At 36.2% G+C, this 24,710-nt stretch overlaps 3 protein-coding genes across 7 annotated transcripts; 2 read left to right on the forward strand and 1 right to left on the reverse strand.

The window, feature by feature from the left end:
* Window positions 1-960: 960 nt before the first annotated feature.
* Window positions 961-4,297, forward strand: LOC119992533 (transcription factor bHLH35). Its single transcript, XM_038839270.1, has 5 exons — window positions 961-1,123; window positions 1,254-1,413; window positions 1,560-1,799; window positions 1,896-2,066; window positions 4,035-4,297. The coding sequence occupies exons 1-5, from the start codon at window positions 1,053-1,055 to the stop codon at window positions 4,122-4,124; spliced, it is 732 nt and encodes a 243-aa protein (XP_038695198.1). The 5' UTR covers window positions 961-1,052; the 3' UTR covers window positions 4,125-4,297.
* A 9,714-nt stretch (window positions 4,298-14,011) lies between these two features.
* LOC119992482 lies at window positions 14,012-18,499 on the forward strand. 5 transcript variants are annotated; one of them, XM_038839198.1, is made up of 5 exons: window positions 14,012-14,226; window positions 15,635-15,852; window positions 16,153-16,380; window positions 16,709-16,860; window positions 18,123-18,499. In XM_038839198.1, the coding sequence occupies exons 1-5, from the start codon at window positions 14,128-14,130 to the stop codon at window positions 18,317-18,319; spliced, it is 894 nt and encodes a 297-aa protein (XP_038695126.1). In that variant the 5' UTR covers window positions 14,012-14,127; the 3' UTR covers window positions 18,320-18,499. The 5 variants fall into 5 exon arrangements, with proteins under 5 accessions (XP_038695126.1, XP_038695125.1, XP_038695127.1 ...); XM_038839197.1 differs by having other exon boundaries at window positions 14,018-14,226; window positions 16,150-16,380; XM_038839199.1 differs by having other exon boundaries at window positions 14,020-14,217; window positions 16,150-16,380.
* Window positions 18,500-18,864: 365 nt separating this feature from the next.
* On the reverse strand, window positions 18,865-24,370 carry LOC119993214. Its single transcript, XM_038840232.1, has 5 exons — window positions 23,823-24,370; window positions 23,150-23,253; window positions 22,577-22,753; window positions 19,644-21,508; window positions 18,865-19,156 (listed from the first exon to the last, which is right to left on the reverse strand). The coding sequence occupies exons 1-5, from the start codon at window positions 24,026-24,028 to the stop codon at window positions 19,007-19,009; spliced, it is 2,502 nt and encodes an 833-aa protein (XP_038696160.1). The 5' UTR covers window positions 24,029-24,370; the 3' UTR covers window positions 18,865-19,006.
* Between the last annotated feature and the right edge of the window lie 340 nt (window positions 24,371-24,710).

Below are 24,710 nucleotides of genomic sequence, written 5' to 3' on the forward strand. Positions count from 1 at the left end.
GTCTCTTTAACTAAATTTTAAAACGTTTTAACTCTCAAAATACATGTTAGATTTTTTAAAAAGTTACATATTCAGAATCAGTGCATAAAATTCTTTCTAACAAGATCCATTATCGATGAGTTTTATCGCGTAAATCTTAATTCCATTGTTTTTTTCAATGAAATTTCAAAAACAAATGAATTCTGAACTAAAACAATGAATTTTAGACTGTGCTTTAAAAAACAATAGAATCTATATTAAAACAATAAATTTTGGATAATTAATGATGAGATAAAAGAGTAAAAATAAAACTATTCCATTGATTTAATCAATGAGATAGACATGTTAGACTTTCATGGGCTACATATCATTTTTGTTAAGTTTAACTACTCAACAATACGATTTATCAATGTGCCTAACAAAAAAGGATTTGTCAATTCTGAGGGTAAATATGGCAAAAAGCCTATAATAAAAAAAAAATCATAACCCACCCCATTTTCACAATAATCTAGTGCATATTTGGTACAGTTTTTTATTAGATTGTAGGAGATGCTATACCAAACACTCCACTTATCAAGTCAATGATTAGGGAAAGTACAAAACACACACTTGAACATCCAACTTGAGTTTTCAATAAAAAATTAGAATGAAACTTGTGATGTTAAACTTGGACACTAAACTCGTGTGGCAGGTATTCATCACAAACACCCCCACTAATCAAATCATTGATCAAGGAGAGTGCAAAACACGCACTTGAACATAGAGTGAGCACATGTACTCGCATGGTGTTTAAACGCGGCCAAGTGGACCCTACTTCATTGGACGGTTAAGATCCTTCAAGGAAGCAACATATTAGACTCCGAAACACACCTGTGGTTGATTTCAGCGTGTTCACTCGTAGATCTACCCTGCACTTCAGAAGCAGCCCTTCATTTTCTTTATATTTTTTTATAACAATCCCTATCCGTGGCCCTATAAATAATAAGATAAATAAGAAGATCCCACTATTGCAGCAAAAGAAAAAACACACACACCCATATATTACGCTCTTCTTGTTCTTTCTCTCGATTACAATGGAAAATTGTGAGGAATACCAGAACTATTGGGAGACCAAAATGTTCCTCCAAAATGAAGAGCTTGATAGGTACCCTCAAATACATACATATATATATACACACATGCACAACCTTCTGATCAAATTTTCTATATTTTTGTTTTCTGGGTATTCCTTAATTGTTGTTCTTATATGTTTTTATGGGGTGAATTTGGATTAGCTGGGCAATCGATGAGGCGATTTCGGGGTACTACGACTCGAGTTCGCCGGACGGAGGACCATCGGCGGCGTCAAAGAACATAGTTTCAGAGAGGAATAGGAGGAGAAAGCTCAATGAAAGACTCTTTGCACTTAGAGCTGTGGTCCCCAACATTAGCAAGGTTTGTGTGTGTGTGTGACCTACTTGACCACAATAGCTTATCTATTTTACTTCCACAATAATTGCTCTATTTTTTATATAGTTTTGTTCATGACAATTAATCATGACCGTCTAATCTATTGAAACTTTTTTTTTTTTTTAATTTAGATGGACAAGGCTTCAATAATTAAAGATGCAATTGATTACATCCAAGAATTGCATGAGCAAGAGAAGAGAATCCAAACAGAGATTTTTGAACTTGAATCTGGAAAATTAAAGAAATACCCATCTGGGTTTGTGTTTGATCAACAAGAACTTCCACTGTTGTTGAAGCCCAAAAGGAAGAAGCTTGAACAACAATTCTATGACTCTGCAGGGTCCAGAATTTCCCCAATTGAAGTTCTTGAAGTGGGTCTCTCTCTGTCTCTCTGTCTCTCTCTGTCTCTCTGTCTCTCTCTCTCCCTGCCTAATCATTAATTAATTATTTATTTGATTTGATTACAGTGTAGAGTTGTGTACATGGGAGAGAAGACACTGTTGGTGAGCTTGACATGTATAAAAAGAACAGACACCATGTTTAAGCTATGTGAAGTGTTTGAGTCTTTGAAGCTCAAAATCATTACAGCCAATATAACCACCATCTCAGGCAGGCTGTTGAAGACAGTCTTCATTGAGGTCAGTCTCTTCAATCTCTATTTTTGGCACTAAATACTAACTGGGTTCCATTCACACGTACTAATAATCGTACCCACACAAAAAGAAAAAAAAAGTTGCTAGGTAATGATTAGGGATGACAAAATTATATTGGTAATAAATAATATGTCTGAAGTTTAGGTCTAAACACATAATTTTTGTCTGATTTAAAATCAGATCCGGATTCAAACACATAAATCTTATCTAATTTATTTGTTCGGACCCTAACTCGGAGTAGATTAGTGTCTCATTTACTTAAATTTAATTAAATTAAATCTAATTTACTCATCTTTGATTCACATGCATATACACCATATTTATATTATTCTTAAATTTAATTAACTTGTAATATGTATTTAATGAAAAATAAATTAATAATGGAATAGTTAGGAATTTTTTTGTCATTATAGATTACGTGCGCATAGGGACGAGAATCAAAGGAAAAGACTTTGAAATAAAAACAAACATTAAGAGTTGGTGGGGTCTACAATATTGAGAACAGATAGGCTACTTTTAATAAAGTGAGTCATCCCAATAATAACAATTTCACTTTTACACTTTTTTTTCCTTCTTTTTCTCCCTTAACGGAGTAACGGGTATTGATTAGTAAAGCTAATTGTCATTATTGTCGTCTTATAGTACTAATCCTATCTTAATTACCTAAACAAGGAGCTGAAACATGTGTTTCAAAAATTTTAATTTAGCATGAGAATCTCATGGGAGATTTGAAAATTCCACACGCGGTTCTATTTGTCAATTCTCACGCGCTTTTTGGAGCGCACGTGCATGTGTGAATGTGATGTTTTGGTAGGTAAATTTGTAGCATTCAGATTAACCATGTAAATTTTTTATAAAACGAAAATCAAATTTTGTAAAATATTTTGAGTTTATATAATTGTTATGTACTTTTCATATTGAATTGAATTTTTATTTCCTGTAAAAAATATACTTATCATTTTCTTAGAATTTTTTTTATCTCAAAACGGCCTACAGTGGACCCCACCCAGGCGTCAAAAGCCCTTAACCATAACTAAAATAATTTCTTAATTTTAAAAAATTATATTTGTATTTTGATTGATTTTACAAATCTAATGATATTTCTTTTTCGAAAAAAATCACATTTGATATGAAAAAAATCATATAATGTTTTGGATTTATATCTAACAGTTCAGAATTATCATATATTTTTTCTATTAAATTTGATTTTTGTGTGAGACAAAAAAAATATCATTGAATTCGTTAAAGATATCACAATACAAATACAATTTTCAAAAATTTTTAGAAAGTTATTATGGCTATCAAGCGTCCTCTAATTTAACTACAGCAGCACCCTTCATCTTCCACCCAGTACATATCTAATTGGTTTTGCAATTTTGCTAGATTTTTTTAAAAGAAGAAGAATTTAAAATTAAGTTAATTTTTTTTTCTACTTTTTTAAAGCCTCAAAAACACTTCCTTCTCTTTTTCATTTTTTAATTGTAAAGTTTATATCAACTTGTCAAGGGTTAGCTGCAATGATTTTATTAGGACTTTTTGGTTAATCAATTGGATTACACAAGATCCTCTTGCCTCCAAGGGTCAGTTTTCACTTTATTTTTTTAATACAATTTTATTTTGTTTTCTTCAATAATTTAATTGAGGACATCTGACCATCTGCCTTCAAGATGCACCGTTCAATCTATGGTGATGTTAAAGTATCCATGGAACGACCTCCAACTTAGTTGGTAAAGCATTCCCATCCCTAGGCATTAGGTCTAGGGTTCGATCCCCACTCTCCATTCAATATATCAAAAAAACAGTATCCATGGATAAATTAAATAATTGAATAATTAATTAGTTAATTAATTGCATTTAAATATAATATTTAAAATAAAAGTAAGTGTTTTTTTTTTCTCTCTCTCTGTAATTGTATATGAATTTGTTATATTTGATTTTTTTTTTTTTTTGCAGACAGATGAAGAGGAGAAAGATGTTTTGAAGATAAAAATAGAGACGGCAATTGCAGCTCTAAGTGATCCACAGAGTCCTACGAGCATGTAATGATGACAAAGACATGCTTTTCTTTCTGTGTGTTGGGTCTTTTCACAATTTTCTAAGTGTTTCCAGCTATATTGTTCTTGTTTTAGGAGAACCACTCATAGTTGAGGGGTGTGTCTGTATGTCTACTTTTTCGTTAAATAATAAAATCTTGAGAGCAATTGTGGCAACCGAAATTGTGACGCTGATCGATTTATAAAAATTAATGAAATCGTCACCAATTGATTTAAAGGTATAATTGATCACCTTTTAAAATATTGATCTATGATTAAAAAATTGGATTCGTGGGTTGATTGAGTATGGAGAAGGTGTTAACACCTCACAATATCCATCCACACAATTACCAACACTTGGACGAGGGTTAATGTATTTTTATTTTCTTAAAAATTGATTTCTGAAAACTTCTCCCATACGAATACAAAATATCACGAGAGAGATGCTTACAAAAATTCAACCAAAGCTATCTTTGAAAATTTATTTTGAAAACTCCTCCTGCGTGGGTACAGAATACCACGAAGAAGAAGTGTATAAAACTTTCATAAAAAAGTATTTTTGATAATTTTTTTTGAAAAACTTTTCATGTACGGATACAGAATACCATGAAGAAGAAGCTTACAAAACTTTCATAAAAAAATATTTTTGAAGATTTATTTTGGAATGTCCCACTTTTGAATTTGACAATAATTATTTCGATTTAAATAGTTTTTTTTCGAGTGGGTGATAAAAACTATTTTTATTTCGGATGACAGCTATTTTGATTTTAAAATAAAACAAATACAAATTAAGTGTTGGCCCCAAATAAAAACAAAACCAAATGAAAACAAATGTGGGCTCAAAAAGAAAGCAAATGGGCCCTAAAATTATAACAAGAAGTGAAAGCAAATGTTAATGGAAATCGAAGGCCCAAGTGAGGAGAAACAAAAGGAAATAAAATGAAACAAACCCAAACCAAATGCCAAAAGCCCGGCTCCTCTTTGGCCCAACCCAAACTTACTTCTCCTCCTACACTAACTCTCTCATCCGTGACTTATAGTGAGGTTGCTCACCCTTCTCCACCTCCCATCGTAGAAACAACATATCATTCATTTGAAGGAATGGAGGATGGTCTTTGTGAGATATGCTTCTACCTTGAATCCAAACTCTCTCTCTTTTCTCCTTTCTTTCTTCTCTACCTAGCCTTTTCTTCTTCTGCCCAAAAAACCACTCTTCCTAGTTGAAACCCACGCCTCTTCTTCTTTTTACTTTCGTTTTTTTTTTTTTTTACCTTGCTGCCTCTCCTCTCTATCTCGACATCCTCCCTTTTTCTTTTGTGCCCCCTCCCTCTCTCCCTAATCTGTCCCAACCCCCTTACTTTTTATATTGAGAATTTTTAGGGTTCATTTGGTTTGTGGAGCTTGGGTTATGGGCTTATGGGTTTTGTGGCTTGGGCTTTATTTGTTGGCTTGGGATAAGTTTGAGAATGGAGCTTGTAATTTATGAGCTTGGAACTAATTGGATATTGGGACACAAATTTGACTTGGGGTAAAGTTAAACGGGCTTTGGGCAAAAATTTAATCGGGCTCTAAATTTGGATTTTCACAATATATATTTAAAAATAAAATATTTAAATGAAATAAGAAATAATAACAAAATGACCCAGATAAAATCCGGGTATTACACCAAGCATTCAGGTTTTGTTTGTTAGTTGTAAACTAGTTGAGTCTAATTAAGTTTTAGCTGTTCAAGTATGTCTGCTTAGAAATTTGTCAAGCTCGATCCAACGTAGCCCAAGTTTATATTAGCGTGATTCTCGAGCTAACAAACAAGTTTTTGCTTTTATATATCTACTAAACTTCTAACCATAGTTTTGAATACCGTATCGTAGCACCGGTTCTACAATGAAAATTACAAATTGGCCATTATAATGGTATTTTTGCAACAAAATATTGGATATGCTCCAGAACTGCCAAAACTGAGGTTTAACCCTCATAATAGCGATCAAACTATAAAACAACGGTATTATAAAAAATCGATTGAGTTGAAGTGAAGGAGGAGTTGATGTAGATCCAGGAGAAGATGACCTGGTGGAGTTCACTGACTTCGTCAAGAAATCCTGTCATGCACAGCCGAAGCAAACACATCGATGGAGTTGTGACTTTGCTGCATTGTCGTACTCAAGAGCAACTAGCTGATATCATGACCAAACCCTTGACAAGAGTTGTTTTTTAGAAGCTGCGCATGATGCTGGGTGTTTGTCAGGATCCAAGAGTAAACTGAAGACAGAGTCATCAATTTAAGGGAGGGAATGTTACGAAAGTTTAGGTGTTGACTTAGTATTTCAGCTTTCTGTTATTAATAATCCCTGGAAATCAGGGTACTGACATGTTCTTTGGCTATGACCCACGTTTATGTGGAATAGCTTTGTGTTCGCTTTTATGTTACCTCCTATATGGCTGTATATAAAGCCATCTTACACATTGAATAAGATAAGCTTTGCCTCCTATTCCTGTACTGTTACAAAACTAACTTCAATGATGAGGTGTTGTGTGATGTTCTTGAGATGGATGAGGGACACATACTTCTTGGAAGACCATGGCAGTTTGATGTAGATGTCACGTACAAATGGAGAGCCAATCTTTATCTATTTAACTGGAATGGAAAGAAGATAGCAATTGCTCCAGTAAAAAAAAACAAGGGACCCGAGAATTCCATGCAAGTAGTAGAGAAGGCCTTGTTATCAATTACCAATTCTGAGCATGAAATTGAGTCGGACTTCAAGAGCCAAAGGGAATTGCATGCATTAGTAATTAAATCTATCCTATTGAGCCATGTAGAGGATGAAGGGGTGTCGAATGAGTGGCCAGCTAAGGTTCAGCCAATATTAAAAAAATTCAGTGATTTATTTTCCAAAGATCTACTGAATGGGTTACCACCCTTACGGGATATACAACATTAGATTGATTTCATGTCTGGTGCGACTTTACCTAATTTACCTCATTATTGTTTGAGCCCAAAGGAGAATGAGATACTGCGAGAAAAGGTGGAGGAATTGTTATGCAAGGGGTTTATTAGAGAAAGTATGAGCCCATGTGCGGTGCCAACTTTATTGGTCCTAAAGAAAGATGGATCATGGAGGATGTATGTGGATAGTCGGGCAATAAAATATCGCTTCCCCGTTCCTCGACTGGATGACATGCTAGACCAGTTGTGGGGTTCTTGCATATTTTCAAAAATTGACTTGCGGAGTGGCTATCATCAGCTTCGTATCTGACAAGGCGATGAATGGAAAACAACCTTCAAAACACGGGATGGCCTATTTGAGTGGCTAGTTATGCCTTTTGGATTGTCAAACGCTCCAAGCACATTTATGCGTGTGATGAATCAGGTACTAAGGTCTTTTATTTCTAAATTTGTGGTGGTCTATTTTGATGATATTTTGATTTACAACAAAATTGTGGAGGAGCATATAGAGCATTTGCAGGAAGTACTGACTGTATTACAGGAAAACAAGCTTTATGCTAATTTGAAAAGGTGTAATTTCATGACAAATAAATTGCTCTTTATGGGTTTCATTATAAATGCAGAAGGCATTCAAGTTGATGAAGCAAAAATCAAGGTCATCTGCGATTGGTCAACCCCGGTTAGCCTAAGTGAAGTCAGAAGTCTCCATGGACTTGCGTCATTTTATCATAGGTTCATAAGAGGATTCAGTATCATCACGAGCCCTATCACTGATTGTCTTAAGAAAGGCAAGTTCATTTGGAGTCATGAAGCTGACAAAGCTTTTTTCAGAAATTAAAGACAAATTATGTACCGCACCAGTGGTTGCTATGCCAAATTTTGAGAAACCTTTTGAGTTGGAATGTGATGCATGTGGTACGGGAATAGGTGCTGCGTTGTCTCAGGAGAAACGACCTATTGCATTCCTTAGTGAGAAACTTAGTGAAACACGAAGGCGGCGGAGCACGTATGATCAAGAGTTCTATGCGGTAGTTAGAGCTTTAACATATTGGCAACCTTATTTATTACAATCGGAATTCATCTTATATACAGATCACCAAGCACTTCAGTTCATCAATAATCAAAAGCATGTGGATCGTAAACATGCGCGGTGGTCGGCCTTTTTACAAAAATTTCCCTTTGTTCTCAAGCACAAATCGGGAAGCCTCAACCGTGTTGCTGATGCATTTAGTCAGCGTGCAACCTTGCTGGTTTCGGTGAGTCATGAAATAATCGGGTTTGAGCTGCTTAAAGAATTATACCCTATTGATTAAGATTCTCAAGAAAAGTGGAGGGCTTGTTCTCGGATAGCAACATCAGTGGGAGAATTTTTCATTCATAATGGCGATTTGTTTCATGCTAATCGCCTTTGTATTCCCCGTTCTTCACCACGAGAACAACTTATCAAGGAATTGCATGGTGGAGGTTTGAGTGGACATCTTAGGTGAGAGAAGACATTCGCTAGCTTGGTGGAGCGATATTTTTGGCCACACATGAAATGAGATGTTGGTAATTTTGTGCGGAAATGTTTTGTTTGTCAAACCGCAAAAGGCCAATCTCAGAATACGGGTTTGTATTCTCCATTTCCTGTTCCGCAGGGTATATGGGAGGATCTCTCGATGGATTTTGTACTTGGGTTGCCGAGGACTCAAAGGGGTGTTGATTCAGTCTTTGTGGTGGTGGATAGATTCTCTAAAATGGCACACTTTTTACCTTGTCGGAAGACTTCTGATGCTTCGCATGTGGCTAGGTTATTTTTCAGAGAAATTGTTTGTTTGCATGGCATACCTTTGACTATTACCTCGGATCGTGACACTAAATTTCTCTGCCATTTTTGGATTACCTTGTGGAAGCGGTTCGACACACTTCTCTGAATTTTAGTAGCATTGCTCATCCACAGACGGATGGACAAACTGAATCATTGAATCAAACTTTAGGTAATTTGATTCGTAATATATGTGGAGATACATCGAAATAGTGGGATAATGCCCTTGCACAAGCTGAGTTTGTGTATAACAATGTTGTGCACAGTGCTACTGGTAAGTTCCCGTTTCCTGTTGTGTATGTGTAGCCTCCTCGGCATGCCGTTGATTTGGTAAAGTTGCCAATTGAGTCGCGGTAGCAGCGGTCAGCTAGAGCGTTTGCTGAAGATGTCCAGAAGGTCAAGACTGAAGTTAGAGCTTGACCCGGTATAAAACCATTGCAGACAAACATAGAAAAGAAAAATTATTCTAGGAAGGAGACTTGGTAATGGTGTTCCTGCGCAAGGAGAGGTTTCCGGTTGGAACTTACAACAAGTTGAAGCCCAAAAAGTATGGACCCTTCAAGGTTCTCAAGAAAATTAACGACAATGCGAATGTTATTGATTTGCCAACTCATATGGGCATTTCGAAGACATTCAATGTGGCAGATCTCTATACTTATCAAGCCTACCCCAGGTCCTCTTTACCTGCTGCTCAAACAGGGTTGCGCTTGCTCGATGGTGGGGGAGAATGACGTGGGCGTCACTTGTGGTTCTACAAAGTCGTCTGTTTATGTTTGGTATTATTTAAGTTAGTGATGGTATTATTTAAGTTAATGGGTCTTGTTATTTCCTATGCAGGTTATGAAGGGTTAGAGTTTGTTTTAATTCATTGTTGGGTATTTTAGTCTTTCGTATGTGTAGGGTTGGGGGTTGGTATTTAATCTCAAGTTGTAGACTCACGCAGACAACTACTATTCTTCTTTTCGAAATATTATCAAAGAATCTTGAGACTGTGTCTCACCCTTGGTGTTCTTGATTTTCCTGGAGATTAATCATTGGATTAATCCCGTGTTGGTTTCTACTTGCGTCATTATTTAATTCATTTTCAGCTCCTTGTAACATTTTATTCATGTACTACGTATCATGAAACAAAAGTTATTGGCAACAGATTCTATCAGGAAAAACAAGGCTAATTATAATTAAGTTGTAGCTACTTACTCTTACTATTTCATATATTTACTGAATTGGATATTAATGAATGACATATAAATAGCCCAAAAAAAATTTCGGGGGCAATGCGATGCCCCCTTTTTGCAATCCTTGTTACAACCCTGGCTTATGCTACTAACCAAAAACTTCTAGAAATTTATGAAAAACAGGAAGACATGCGATCTGAAGGGTCAATGAACTTCCTTATCAGACAAGAAAAGGATGGAAAAGAAAGGCGATCTAAAGGATTAATGCTACTAACAAAAAACTCAATGCTTTGAATGTCATGGTATTTGGATAGTGGTTGCTCAAGAAACATGTGTGGAAATAATTCCATGTTTGCTTCTTTTAAGAAATGTGATATTGGCAAAGTGACATTTGGTGATAGAAGTTGTGGACATAAAAAGAAAAGAATTCATAAAAACTCCCGGTCAGTGTACTCTAAAAAATATACTCTGCGTTGAAGGACTAAAAACTAATCAATTAGAGTATCAATCACTTGTGTGACTCTGAGTATACTGCTCACTTCACTAAAAGATACTATAGAGTTTTTTATGACAATAAAAAATGTGTATCGGAGGGAAGGAGATCAAATGATAACTGTTATACTGTACCATTTGATGAACCGATCATGTACAATTCTAATAGAGTTTCTTCCTCTGACAGGTTGTGGCATGAAAGACTAAGGCATCTAAATTATCTTGACTCGCTGAAACTTGCCAAAGCTGAGATGGTGAAAGGATTACTGAAAATTGAGAAAGTTAAAGGGAAGTGTGATCCCTGCCAACTAGGTAAACAAACGACATTTTCTCATACAAAGGTTACCATAATTGGCACTATCAGACCATTTGAATTGCTTCATATAGATCTTATAGGACTTACAAGAACTGAGAGCATTGGAGGTAAGAAATACATCCTAGTAGTTGTTGATGACTTCTCCAGATACATGGGTAAGATTTTTACGTAAGAAGTCTAAAACTTTCAAAACATTTAAAGCTTTATATCAACTGTTTAAGATTGATCATGACACTGAGTTTGAAAATGCTAAATTTGATATTTTTTGCAAGAAGCATGGAATCAAATATGAGTTTTGTGCTCCAAAAACATCACAACAAAATGATGTCGTGGAAAAAAGGATAGAGTGCTACAAGAAATGGTCAGAACAATGATCCATGCTATGTCTCTCCCACAGAAATTTTGGGCAAAAGCATAAACACTGCACATTATACTGTCATCCATGTGCACATCAGATATGGTACCAAGTTGACTTATTATGAACTTTGAGAAGGTAAGAAACCCATGGTAACATATCTTAAGCTTTGAGAGTCGAAGTTTCATACTAAAAGATTGTGAATATATTAGAAATTTTGACTCTCGAAGTGATGAAGGAATTTTCCTTGTTTATTCAATTAACAGCCGTGCATTTAGGGTGTTTAATAAAAGAACAAATACAATGATGCTACATCCACAAGACATTCCTCGGCCCACAGTGAGCACAGTGAAGATTCGCCATCCAGGAGATATAGGGTAGGAAAGCCCAATGTGAGCACCTAATTAGCGACACTAAATATTAGCCCCAGCAAAAAGATGCATATTATGTAGGCATATACAGGCCTGACTCGGCATTTGATGACTTACTCATGTATTGTGCGTATCCAATTACTTAACTCATATTTCATTGCAGGTTTTGATGTGAATCTTTGACCAACAAAGCGAGCTATACATTGTGAAAATTTTCCCTCCAAACTTACTATATTAGCCTATTTTTTCTCTTTTAGGGACATAATTATTATCTCTTGATCCACTCCTTTCGACCTTAACCTAGCAATGGCGGTGGAGAAGGGAACACAAAGAAAACAAGAAGAAGAAGTTATGAAGAATACTCTTCATTTCAGTATCAATATGCAAACCTAACTTGTAATACAGCTATTACAACTAATATATCAGTTGCTAGCACCGACTTGAACTAATAATATTATAAACCTAAGCAAAAGTTCACATAACTCTTAACATAAGTAATACCAATCCACATGTTCCTATCAACTACCCCTTGTAAGTTCCTTGCCTCACCACCTGAATTTGTTTTCTCATTTATATGCATTGTAGGCAGAGAATTTAACACAACATTTATTCTTACTGGTCCCTCTTCATTTGATGGATGTATGTCCAACTCTTGCTTTCTTGATGAAAAGTGGCCATAGATGATGTTAAAATTTCGTCACTATTATCGTCCTTCTTCAACAGAGGCAGAGCCATCTATGTATGAGATACGACTGTTTGAAGCAATTCATCAAGCATCTTTTGTGCACTTGCAAGGCCTGGTGACTTTTTGGATATTTTTTTACACAAAGAGGTTGAACTTCAAATCAATCTATTAAATCATGGAATCCATGCACATTGAATCGATCAGTTGACTCATGGAATCCATGAGTTTTTCCATTTTTGCTTCCAAAATGGAGATGCGATTCTCCATGATGAAAGCTCGAGTTCTAGGCATGGCTTGCACAAGAAGGGAACAGTAGGATCAATCAAATCCAATACCAAATGATGCACTCCTTTCAACTTTAACCTAGCAATGGCGGTGGAGAAGGGAACACAAAGAAAACAATAAAAAGTTATTGTGAAAGAACACTCTTCATTTCAGTATCATTATGCAAAAATAGCCTGTAATACAATTATTACAATTAATATATCAGTTGATAGCACCAACTTAAGCTAACAATGTTATCCATCGCCATTGTTAGGTTAAAGTCAAAAGCAGTGCATCATTTGATTCCTATCACCTAAGCAAAAGTTAACAGAACTAATGCCAATCCACAGGTTCTAATCACCTCTCCGCTCGTTGATTTCTGTGTCTTTACCTAATCCTTGTTTTTCACTAAAACAATTCTCTATGTATTTTTACACTACGATTTTTACTTGAATCAACGGGCCCAGTTTGGTAAAGCTTTTTGAAAGTAGCAGATATGCTAGCAGAAATTCTAGACAATTTTAGTAGTAGATATGTTGCATGAATGTTTGGTTGTGCTATAGAGCATATTGTGACAAATTACTTGTAGGGTATTATGCATATTTTAGTTGTAACAGAGACATATAAATGTATTTATACATACAAATTAATTTGTAAAATAAAGATAAATAATTAAAATATTTATAAACAGTTAAAACAACATGAGTTAAATATTTTTTGTCTTACAGTATTCATTATAGTTTTTTTTATAAATAACACTATTATATTTAAAAAAAAAAAACCTAACTTTCCAAACCCAATTGGACTTCTATCTCGTCTCCACCTCTCACTACCCAGTTCCAACTCTTCATCGTCTCTCTCTACCTCCATCCCCATCTCTCTATTTTCATCTCTTTCAATCTTCGTTTTGCTGGCTCTTGCTGTTTTGTTTTGGCATATTCATGATGGGGAGTCAGAATCGCGAGTGTCACTGGAGCTCCAGCAAATGAGTACGAAGTGCCAGGGAGGAAGCGCATGAAGTTGGGGGTAATGCAGCGATAGCCGCAGGAGGAAAGAGAGAAGGACGGTGGGAATAGGATCGACGGTGGGAGTAGGATCGACATGATCGGCTCCTCATCCAGATGGCGTAGAGTAGGATCTCGATGACTGTTTGGAGGGTCATTTTCGGAATTCCATTAATTATGTGAGGATAATATGAGAACAAATGTGAAAATGGTACTAAAATTGTCCTCAAATGAAGCATTTTCAAAAAGCTTTAAAATGTTAGAGAAATTGCCTCATAATTTGTGCCCAGAAATGATTGTTTGACAAGCCCAAAGCATTTATACTAGATACTAGAATAAAAACTAATGCTCTACCAAATTGGTCCGCTATATTTAGAATTTTCTTGTTAATTGGGATATTTACTATAACTTTAATTATTATTGAATTATTATATTGCCATGTCATATACACGTGGCTATAGATCATTCGCCAAATGATGAACAAAACACGTATGAATTCGCTGTCTCTCCTGAATCCTGATAGAGCATACTTCACAGATCAAACAATCTTCAATATCTCTCCTGATACAGACAGAGCTCCGTATTTTGATTACCAGTTCGATGGCTGAACAGCAGGAGACGTCAACACCTGCTCCTCAACAATCTGCTTCTACTCAAAAAAGCCCCCATGATTTTCTTAAAGAATCACCGGTATTCCTCTTAAGTATCAATTTTTTATTTCTATTTTTTTGGGTTAAGATTTAGCTGTTGTGTTTTATCTTGGGATTTGTTGATTGCTATTTATCGATTACTGTTTGCAATTTAGTTGATTTTGCAGTGGCTTGCAGGTTTATGAAAATTTGTAGTTTTTAGGGTTCGTGCAGGCGTGTCGCATTTTTTCTCGTTTGATAAGTTTGGCAATGTTTTTGATAATGATTATTGATTGACGAGTCTCCTATTTATTTCTTTCATTTTTTCTTTTCTTTTCAGCTTTGTTTGAAAATGGGTTCTGTACATTGGGGCGGCAAGTGATGCAGTTTGATTATATGCTTACTTTGGAACTATTTTGATGATATATAAAAAAATTGACAGCAAAAAGGTATTAGGGGTAGTGAGCTTGGTTTGTGTTTTGGTTTTCTTAAATAAATAAATATTTTATTTAACCTTGAATTACTGGGAGTTATGGTTTTGCTTTTTTCCTAATTGCAATATAATGATACTATCATGGGTTTTGCTGACAAAAGTTTGAAATTTGATTAGTAAAAAGGCTAAAGGCGTGGAGTGTTTTTTTTTTTTCACCTTTTTCTAGCGCAAGGGAATCTAGTGCTTTGCATACATTTGAAGCTGACTTCACCCCAAGCATCTGTAAAATGCTGAGTTTTTCCTATTATGGAGAGTCGAACTAGGGTTACAGAGATTGCTCGTGATGTGTCTGAGTGTCTCCATGTTATCACATTTAGTGCCTTGGTTTTTGATTCAGGGGGTTACAGAGATTGCTCTATGGATACAATTAGCAATTTCTCATTTTAGAGGTTATCTTCTTCAGAATATGCATGCGGTGCACTTAGTAGCAAAATTTTAGAACATCTAAGCATGTGGAGCTTGTTCTCAAGTCTTGAATCTTGAGTACATATTTTGACCGCAATTTGCTTACATTTATGTATATTTTTTTTATGGCTTGTATTTATGTATATAAAGTCACAAACAACCAATACTCAATCAACCTGCAAAATGTATTTCCATTTTAGTCAAGTGGTTCTTTTCCTTTTCTTTCTCTTTTATATTTAAAAATTATGTCACATAATAATATGTTTGTGTTAACAGTGTTATTTCAATTGCTGGACCATTCTTTGAAGAAAAACAGAAAGTGTTAAATTTTCATTATTGATTTGTACTTCAATAGAATAGTTGTTTTTTTTTTAACTGAATTAAAGATGGAACTAGGGACAAAAAAGGAACAATGATATAAAGACACCGGGTTCCATTTCAAACACTGTAAAGGGTAAAACATCTGTAAAGTAGTGGTTTGACTCATTTGTAAGCGTGTCCATAGGTCTGTAGTTTCAATGCACTATTTTGACTGTTTGTTAATCATTTGGCTAAATCACTCATGGCTTTATAATCTCAGGTTCCTACATTTTCTGGTTTCCCAGCATTTCCGCATGGTGATTTTCAGATGGTTCCAATTATGTACCCTGCACTAGTTCCAGGGTTAAATCCTCTGCAGAATCAGGAACAGTTGAACCATGGGGCTGGCATTTATGCTGTACCTGTTCTACCATATATGGGGCCAACTGCTGGACTTTCCTCAAATACGCTTATTCCACTTACCTACAACATACCTACGTGAGTACTGAGTACATCTGCAGTGTGCATGAATGTTGGAAATCTGCGCTTTGTTACCAACCAATATGGCCGAAATGACATTGTTCTTAATATAGATTGATGTCTGTGCTTGAGTTTTTGTTTGTCTCTGATGGTTTGTGGTCTATGATATCTCTGGCTCATACCTACTGGAACATGGTATATTTTTCATTGGGGAAATTTTTCTTCGGTGAAATGTTACTTTGTGTGGACTTTCTTCTTATTCCTAAATAATAGATTATCTTTTGTCTTGTTGTTTCGCATGTGCGCTGTCAACAGCAGATCAAGTCCTGAAGCTGGGTCAGGAGAGGCTGGCCAAGGACAACAGCAACAACAACAACAGCAACAAGCTGCACCTCAGAGACAGGTTGTCGTAAGGAGATTTCGAATTGCATTCCAGCTCGATTTGTTGCTTATACTCAAGCTGGCGGCTGTTATCTTCTTATTTAACCAAGATGGGTCAAGACAAAGGCTTATTGTTCTTGTGCTTTTTGCTTTACTTGTCTATTTGTGAGTACCTAAGTCTTTACTGTGCTATTTATCATGCGTGCAACTTCCACTTAACTGATTATTTGGACTTTCTTCACGTTACACAAACATTTAATAGGCTACTCTTGTTTTAATATCCTACTACTTAGGACTTGAACCAGGTAAGGTCCCAAGTTCGATTCCGTGCTCACGCTAGTAATAAAGAATATAACTTATCTGTAAAAGAAAAAAGTCATGTTTAAGTTCTGCATATATAGATGCTATGTTAGAGATTCATGTTAGAGATTCTCAAATTCTGGTTTATATACATTTTTGTTAATAGGGAGCTGACTTTTATAGATATTTACAGATACCAAACTGGAGCTCTGACACCATTAATACGATGGCTTTCACAAAGCATGCAAAGGGCAGCTGCTCCTCCACCCCATCAGAGGCCTGCTGTAAGGGCTGAGAATGCTCCTGCTGCCGGAAGGGTGGTGAATGAAAATGCTCCTTTGGCAGGTAATATGTTGTTAAGCATGTCTGAGTTCATACTATGCTCATTGAAAGAAGCATGTGGGCATAAACATTGATACTCAGAAATCATGTTGTGTAACCGATCATAATTTAAACATGTTCCCTTCACATGTTTAGAATATAGAATAATGTGGGACTAAACTATTGCCTCAAAATACTTGACAAAATGGAAGGTGTCTTAGATTAATTTTCTTATTTTATCAAAATTTTTACTGCAGTTCTTTTTTGGTGTAAAGTTTTTTATAAGAGTAGACATAGTAATTTTGTTTGGTATTTCCACTATATAAAGCAGACCCAGTTACGTTCTTTTCCTAAGAATGCATGTTTTGTGAGAATGCTTTGAGTAAGCTTGGATTGGTTTATTTCAGTCTTATATGTAGACTACAGTGATTCAAGCGTTCTGAAACATGATTCCTTCGATCATTTAGAGATTGCTTGTGATTTTGTTTTTAATCGTGGTGATAAATCCTGTTGATTTGTCTTATGTGAAGCCCTATGGACGTGGGACAAATTGATGCCAAGGATGCAATTAAAGTCTTGCATAGATTGCTAAGGGATTCAACATATTCTTTTATTGAAAGTTGTATATTTCCCATACTTGGAATGGTGCTGTGAGAATGAATTCGAAATGATACAGTGTTTTGAATAAACATTGGCATCATACGTCTGTAATGCATTGTATGTCCCATTATAGGTCCCATTCTTCTACCCTTTCCTGGGAGGTCGATGGCTTACAATATTTCAGAGACCTTTATATAGATGTCTATATGCCAAGTGTAAAAGCCCTTTTGATTCTTGGATATGAAATTGGCCAAATGGAGGTTGGTGAAATGGTGCTTTAGTTAGAAGAAGGCACCTTTAAGCAACTGAGTTTGTTCTGGGTATTGGTTTATAGTGAAGTTGTTTGCAGTACCATCCTTGTCAATATGCCGAGTATAAAAGCTAAATTGATTCTTGGGACTTGAAATTTGCCTTATGGAGGATGGTGAAAACGATTCTTTAGTTGGAGGAAAGTTTGAAAATCTGTAATGGGAATTTTGATTAGGATTTCATATGGAAATTGCTGATGCCAACGTGGATTTTCTAGTTTGAAAATCTGTCATCCTGGACCTTTAAGCTCGTAATATGTTACTATACCTTTTAATTTGTGTTGAAAACCATTTGAAAAGTTTTAAATTGCAGTATTGGCAATATTTTTCATGCTTGCATTTAGTATCTTCTAATGCTGTGTTGATGACTTGTTGCAGAGGGGCAAGCTGGCGCTGAGAATGATCATCGACCTATTGGGGATGGTAATCAGGCAGTTGAGAATGGGAATGAGGATGTGGCAGAACCTGGCGTGGTCAACGGAGGCCACCGCTGGTGGGGAATTGTGAAAGAGATCCAGATGATCGTCTTCGGTTTCATCACGTCCCTTCTCCCTGGCTTTCATAACATAGATTAGCACATACAAGCTGACCAAAAGATGGAAGTTTCTTTTATTTATACTGTTACAGTAATGTAAAAATATGTGACAGTTTTTCCCCAAGTGTAACTTCATTTGTATTGCCTGTATGTGGCAATCACAGCAGCATAAGCATTTTGACTTGGTTGAAAAAAATTAAGACATGTTACATGATGCCTAGCTTCTCTCTCAGGTGATTTTTGCCTCTTTTGGAGATTTCTAGAATCACTTTGAACAAGTGATAAAAGATATCTTTTGTCATCTCCTTTTACTTTCCCGCCCTAGTCTCTGCTGTTTATAGGCACAAATCACATTAATAAATTCAGTCATATGTATCGGATATAATTTTGTCTTCCCTAGATAATAAATGCCCGACTGTAAAGTTGCCATAGTAATAGTGTTCAAAATTGCTTTCACAGAACCCAAGTCTTCCCACTAGCGTTCACATTATTTCGTGTCTACATACCAACCATTGCTAATTATTCAGAATTCCATATGCACTACAGTAATAAATAAACCAGACCACAAAAAAAAAGGGCATTCAATTCAAGAATGATGACCGAAATTGGTATTTATATGTTTGCCTCTCCAAAAGTTCCAAAAATTCGGTTTTATTAAACAGAGAAGTCACTAAAAATGATAACGAACAAATGTATATACAGGTATAAAATATAAATGGAGCTCAATTTACATCTCAGATAAGAGATTGCTGATTTTACGGAGCTCTTTAAGAGCTGTAATGGCCGTCCCTTGTCCTTTTTCAACCAGAACATTCTTGGAAAAGTTCTCCAGCGATCCGACCTGACCCCGTTCTTGCAGGAAAACAGACTCAATTACCTGCCAGACAAATGATTGATCAAATAGTAAGAAACACAACAAAAAGGAACAAAAGAAATAAACAAACAAAAACTGAAAATAAAAAGAACTCAATGCAATATGCAAGGCCTGTTTGGAAAAAAAATTTAAGCAAAGTTGTACTCTGACGCTTATCAGGGAACTTTTCTTTTAATGGGGGTGAAACTCCTTTAATATCCTCCCAGCCACTAAACCACTAGTGGGACTTCAGGGAACTTGTAGCATCACCGGATCTCGTTATTTCAACAAAAAGGAAGTGAGGCCATCATCAAATTTGAAATTTACCTTCAATTGTTTAGCCACTTAAGCAAACACATATTAAATGTGGCCTAATCTACATATTCCATTCCTCAAAAGTGTCTATAAGGAACTGAGATGATCATTCTAATTTAACAATACAACTAATTTCTGAAAATTTTTCGAAATATGATTTATAGCAAAACCCAAAAAAATAAAAAAAGAACAATACCTGAATATGTTCCAGCATAGACTGTCCTAGATTTCTCAACGAGCCCATCACATTCTGGTCCACGACATCTCCTTTGCCACTAGATGAAGCAATACAAGGTTCATTCGCAGCAGAAGAATCCAATGCATTGCTCTGATTACTTCCACCAGCAGAAGAGTTGGAAGCCTCAACCGCCGCTTGTCCTTTCTCAGATGTGCCCTCACCAGAAGCAGCCTGCCCAAATTTCCAAAACCACTGAAACTTACCGGATAGAAGCTTCCACTCCTTCAATCCTGTCACTGGTTTCCCCACAAATTCATCGTTGCATTCAGAATCTGTATCACGATTTTCAGGGGGATCTGAAATTGGAAGAGTTGATTCTTCTGCTGCAGTTGGGGGCTGGCCATCGTTTTCATCAATGGATATATTTGATGTGGAGCTACTTTTTTCTGACTCATTTTCAAGGTCGTTATCACCGCTACGAGGACTTGATGGATCTGAGAATACAGACGAGTTTTCCTCACTGCCAACATTTCCATTTAAACATCCCTCTTCACCCGTGCAAGTGAAGTTTTTATGAACAATGTCTTCTCCAGGCTCAACTTCAGCAGCTAGAGGGTGCTTCGGGCTAAAAGCTTCGTGGCAGCCTGCTTCCTCACTATGTTTATCCAAGCCCAGTTCCCTGGACAAATCTTCTAACAAATTTCGCCTGACAAATGACCTAGGGTCATTCGTAACATTTTTAACTTTTGCTGGAGACGGGGCAGATTCTCTTCTTGATAGGCGCAATCTTACTTTTTCTGACCATCTTTTCTTCTGTGTTGGGTTTTCTTTTCCTAAACTATTTTGCCTAAGTTCTTCAGCCTTATGCATAACTCTCCATTTTTCTTCCCAATAGCTTTCAGGTACCACATTTGGTGGAGTTTTGGGGGAAATAGAATGAGATGGAAGGCTTTGAGATCTCGGCACAGCTGATTTACTATCATTATATGCTTCATTAGACAAATGAGAGGACATGATATTAGTGTCCAATGCAAGACCCTGTAATGATTTTGCCTTCTCCATCAGCTTTTGCAAATTTATCTTCTCTGGAAAATTCAACAGTCTCTGTAGACATGAAGTTGCATTTTCAGTTGCGAGTAAGGAAGATCTCATGTAAAGTATCATGGAAACTGCAACGCCAGAAATAAATGCTCCACGAGGTGATCCAAGTATCCTGAAGCTCGAACCTATATCATCCTCAGTATTGTTCTCTATATTACAACTATCTGCTGCAAAAATCTCATCCCAAACTATCAAAAGATTTTCAAGTGAAAACTCTCGTCCAAATAAAACACGCAACCAGCGAAGTGAAAAGTACTGGGGCTCCACACCAAGCTCAAGAAGATGACTATGCAAAGATGAATCGACGATTGACAACAAATGGTACAATGCAGCAGAAGCTTCAATGACTGGAGGTAGGCCAGAGTGGGACCCACCTGTAGGGGCAGGAGCAAAGAAATCTGCCATGGCAATGGAGCCATGTGCCCCACTCATCAAAGAATCAAACATACAGTAGGCATCATGTTCAATAAATTTCTCAGATAATACAATACCCAGCTCACCTTCAGCACCATAAGCATCGCTTAGCATTACAATTGTCCTTATCTCAGGATCCAGATCATCAAGACTCCCAACTGTCATTGCATTACCATGTGAGTTATTCTCATCTCCAATGGAATCGACAAGTTTTTTGGAATCAAAATTATAAATAAGATCTTTCTCATGAGATGATAAGCCATCAAATTTGTCAGTGAAGTGGTCTTCATAAAGTTTCCGCACTTCAGAAAGTCTCTCAGTGTCAACTTGAAGAACATATAACAGAGGAGCCAAAAGTTCATGCATTCCTTCAGGAGAAAAAATAAGATAGAGATGAGATAGCTTAACAATGATATGTTTGCATAAAGGCTCAAAACAAAACCTGATGCTATTTTATAATAAAATGAATATTAATGTAATAAATGGCTGAATCAAAGGCAAAAAAAAAATCTTTTTTATTGAGATGCATTCATTTTTTTCTTTTCCCCGTTTTGATGGTCTGCATACCATGGGTTTGAATGGCATTGAACTCACAATCTCACCGTCCAAACCCATCTGCTTAGAGAGAAGATGGCATCAGGCCACAAGGCCACCAGTCACGAAGACCAAATCCTAAAGGATGTCAAAAAGTTTTCTATCTTTCTATACAAAGTTACAAACTAATGTAAAGCAAATCTGAAGATAACTTAACCTTTTTTCTTTCAAACTTACGTTCTCAATCTATGTAGCACGGATATGACACAACACTGACACGCGGATATGTGTGCATATAACATTGTACATGACCAGCAGACTAATTGGAATGGTTGGAATGGTCCATAATCCATATTAATGAAAAATTATGAAAACACATTGCAAGATGAACATGTCCTGATGTCCATACTCTTTCATCTAAACAGGAGGATCAAAAGCCTTATTCCAGTATTCAATATGCGACTGTAAGAAATATGAAGATAAGTCTATCTCCCGCTGTTGACTGACTAAACCGTCAGAGCTTCTTCCGCCGGCACCACACCGGTGACCTAGCTTCACGGTCGACCCTACCTTTGATCTTGCAGGATTGTCATAGGCCTCATCCGACAATTACAAATTGATTGCAGATTTTAGGATCTACAACTAGTTCATATGCATTCAAGGAAAACAAGATTTTGAGGATCGAATTCTAAAAGACTTTGAAAGTTTATAGTAGTATACTAATGATATTTTAAGCTTTACAGCACTTCAATTGTAAATGCACAAAAATTGTCAGCAAATGAAATATATTATATAGAGGGCATCAAACAGAAGATTATTTCACGACTAGCATACTTCCCTAGATAATCGAAGATAAAGAAAGTACCAATAATTAAAAGAAACATTACAGTAGCATAATTTACCTTGTCTGTATCCATACTCCGGATGTCTAAGGCACCACAGCAACAAGATTCGCCTTAACATGCCTTGACATCCAGGTGTCTGAAAGTAGTTTCCATGTTCTGGGTATAAACGGGATAGATCCTGATCAACCATTTTTTCCAGTTCCGCATTTCGAAAGAAGCGACCCCAGGTGCTATCTGTGCAATAATTACCAGTAAATCAACACAAAGTACAATTACGACCTTTGCCTAGGAACCAGCCTTAATTTCTCATTATGAACTGGAATGCCAGTAATGTAACATATGCAGGCATTTACTAATTAGTTCTACATCTTATTCTTCCGGACTCCCGAGGTTCAAGTAGTGATATCATTTTTTCAAATTGGCCAGTGACACCATAGCAGCCGGTAATTCTATTCTAACTTGAGATCACAGAGTCCCAATATTGGTCCAGGGACATTTGCTTGAATGTACAATTGTACAACCAAGGTACAATATGAGTTTCATGAACAAACCAAATATGAAGAAAATAAAACTATGAGATGACATCTAGGAGCAGAGGATAAAAACTTGCAGCAATTAGATGCCAGTTACCTGGGTTCTGTGAGAGTGGGTTGTCCATGACAAGATCAGGTGAATTTCTTCCATTCTTGGGTACATGTGGATCAACTAAAAGACGCCTTCTTAAACCCGCATACCTGATTCAACACTATAACTTAGAATTGCATTCATTAAATATTAAAGTAAGATATATTTGATACAGTTTAGAAGGGGAAGAAAACCAACTAAAAGAAGAAGAAGAAAAGAAGCAAAAAAATTGTGGAAAATTTGTCTTGGAAATTAAAAACCCAAATCCAGACCCTAACAAAGTTACAATCTTTTACTATAATCTAACCATTACCCTACTTTTTAGTGGAAATTCTAATCAGATTTGGAAGTCCAATTAGATCGCAATCTTTTAGTTTTGAGTAAAACAATAATATCAAGGTTTGTTATATAGAATCTTAAACCCAATTATCACAACCATTTCCCTTTAATTCCTTCTACGAAAATCTATATAATTGTTTGGAAAAATCGAAATAATATTAAGCTGGTATTCAGCACAAGAAATAACCAATCAGAGAACAAGAACAGAAGATAAAAACCTCATAAATTAATACACAAATCCCAATCCCCATCCCTTGTTGTCTCACTCTCAATCAACATCTATACTGGAGAAAAAGAAAGTGCCATAATTAAGACGTAGAATAAAATCGAGTAAACCCACCTCCTCCGGAAATCAGCAGTGACACGGCGAAGATCATCAATCGAAGGAGAAGGAGATGAAGAAGAAGACGACGGTAAAACCCCGAGATTTATGCGCCACTGTACGCCTCTGAGGCTCGCAAAACGACCGCGATTGTCATCAACAGACGAGGATCTCAAGCAAGAACTCGATTCCTGTAATGTCTGCTCAATTGGAGCTGGCGACATCGATTATCACCTCCTTTTAGCTTTCGGTAAATTTATTCCCCAAAAAACTAATAACCGGACAAGGAAATTATTGGGATGCTAAAAATTGGATTGAGCTAAGAAATCAAGAATAGAACAAATTTGGGGGAAATCGCATAGAGACAAGTCTTTGCTTCGGAAGATTGATCAGTCGTGTATTGGAGAAAAATTGACTGTCGATCCTCTTGCATACGCTTTCGATTTCATTGGCTTTTGCTTGCGAGAAAGAGAGAGAGAGAGACGTATTGGAAATTTGTTTGTTCGGAGAAAAGTGGATGGTGTGGGCAGCTTGATCCGGAGAGTGTCGGGTGAGCTGTCTCGTTCTTCTAAAAACCCACCATCACCATAGCGCCACCACCACCACCGTCAGATTAGACAGTGACGTTTTTAATCTAATATATTTCTATATCTTTAATTATTATTATTTGTCATTATTTCTATATATTTAATTATTATTATGGCACTGATGATTATTGCCGCTTAAATTACTAAAATATCCTCTCAAGGGCAATCTTTTTATTTTGTTAAAAATTTTAAGAATACAAAATATTATTATTTTATTAATGCTAGATTTTGCTTTGTATTAATAGAGTTGTGGCAGTTGTAGGGCAGAATTGTAAATGACTCTTACACATGGTGATGTATTTAAATTGGAAAAAAATCT

Source organism: Tripterygium wilfordii, chromosome 23, assembly GCF_013401445.1.
Source record: "Tripterygium wilfordii isolate XIE 37 chromosome 23, ASM1340144v1, whole genome shotgun sequence".
NCBI classification, from domain to species: domain Eukaryota; kingdom Viridiplantae; phylum Streptophyta; class Magnoliopsida; order Celastrales; family Celastraceae; genus Tripterygium; species Tripterygium wilfordii.

Excerpts from the sequence above, each read along its gene's own strand:
- LOC119992533 (XM_038839270.1), top strand. The coding sequence starts at position 1,053 with ATGGAAAATTGTGAGGAATACCAGAACTATTGGGAGACCAAAATGTTC. Across the intron at positions 1,414-1,559 it reads TGGTCCCCAACATTAGCAAG|ATGGACAAGGCTTCAATAAT; the intron begins GTTTGTGTGTGT and ends TTTTTAATTTAG. Across the intron at positions 1,800-1,895 it reads CCCCAATTGAAGTTCTTGAA|TGTAGAGTTGTGTACATGGG; the intron begins GTGGGTCTCTCT and ends ATTTGATTACAG.
- LOC119992482 (XM_038839197.1), top strand. The coding sequence starts at position 14,128 with ATGGCTGAACAGCAGGAGACGTCAACACCTGCTCCTCAACAATCTGCT. Across the intron at positions 15,853-16,149 it reads CTTACCTACAACATACCTAC|CAGATCAAGTCCTGAAGCTG; the intron begins GTGAGTACTGAG and ends CGCTGTCAACAG. Across the intron at positions 16,861-18,122 it reads TGAAAATGCTCCTTTGGCAG|AGGGGCAAGCTGGCGCTGAG; the intron begins GTAATATGTTGT and ends GACTTGTTGCAG.
- LOC119993214 (XM_038840232.1), bottom strand. The coding sequence starts at position 24,028 with ATGTCGCCAGCTCCAATTGAGCAGACATTACAGGAATCGAGTTCTTGC. Across the intron at positions 23,254-23,822 it reads ACTGCTGATTTCCGGAGGAG|GTATGCGGGTTTAAGAAGGC; the intron begins GTGGGTTTACTC and ends GTGTTGAATCAG. Across the intron at positions 21,509-22,576 it reads GGAGTATGGATACAGACAAG|GAATGCATGAACTTTTGGCT; the intron begins GTAAATTATGCT and ends TTTCTCCTGAAG.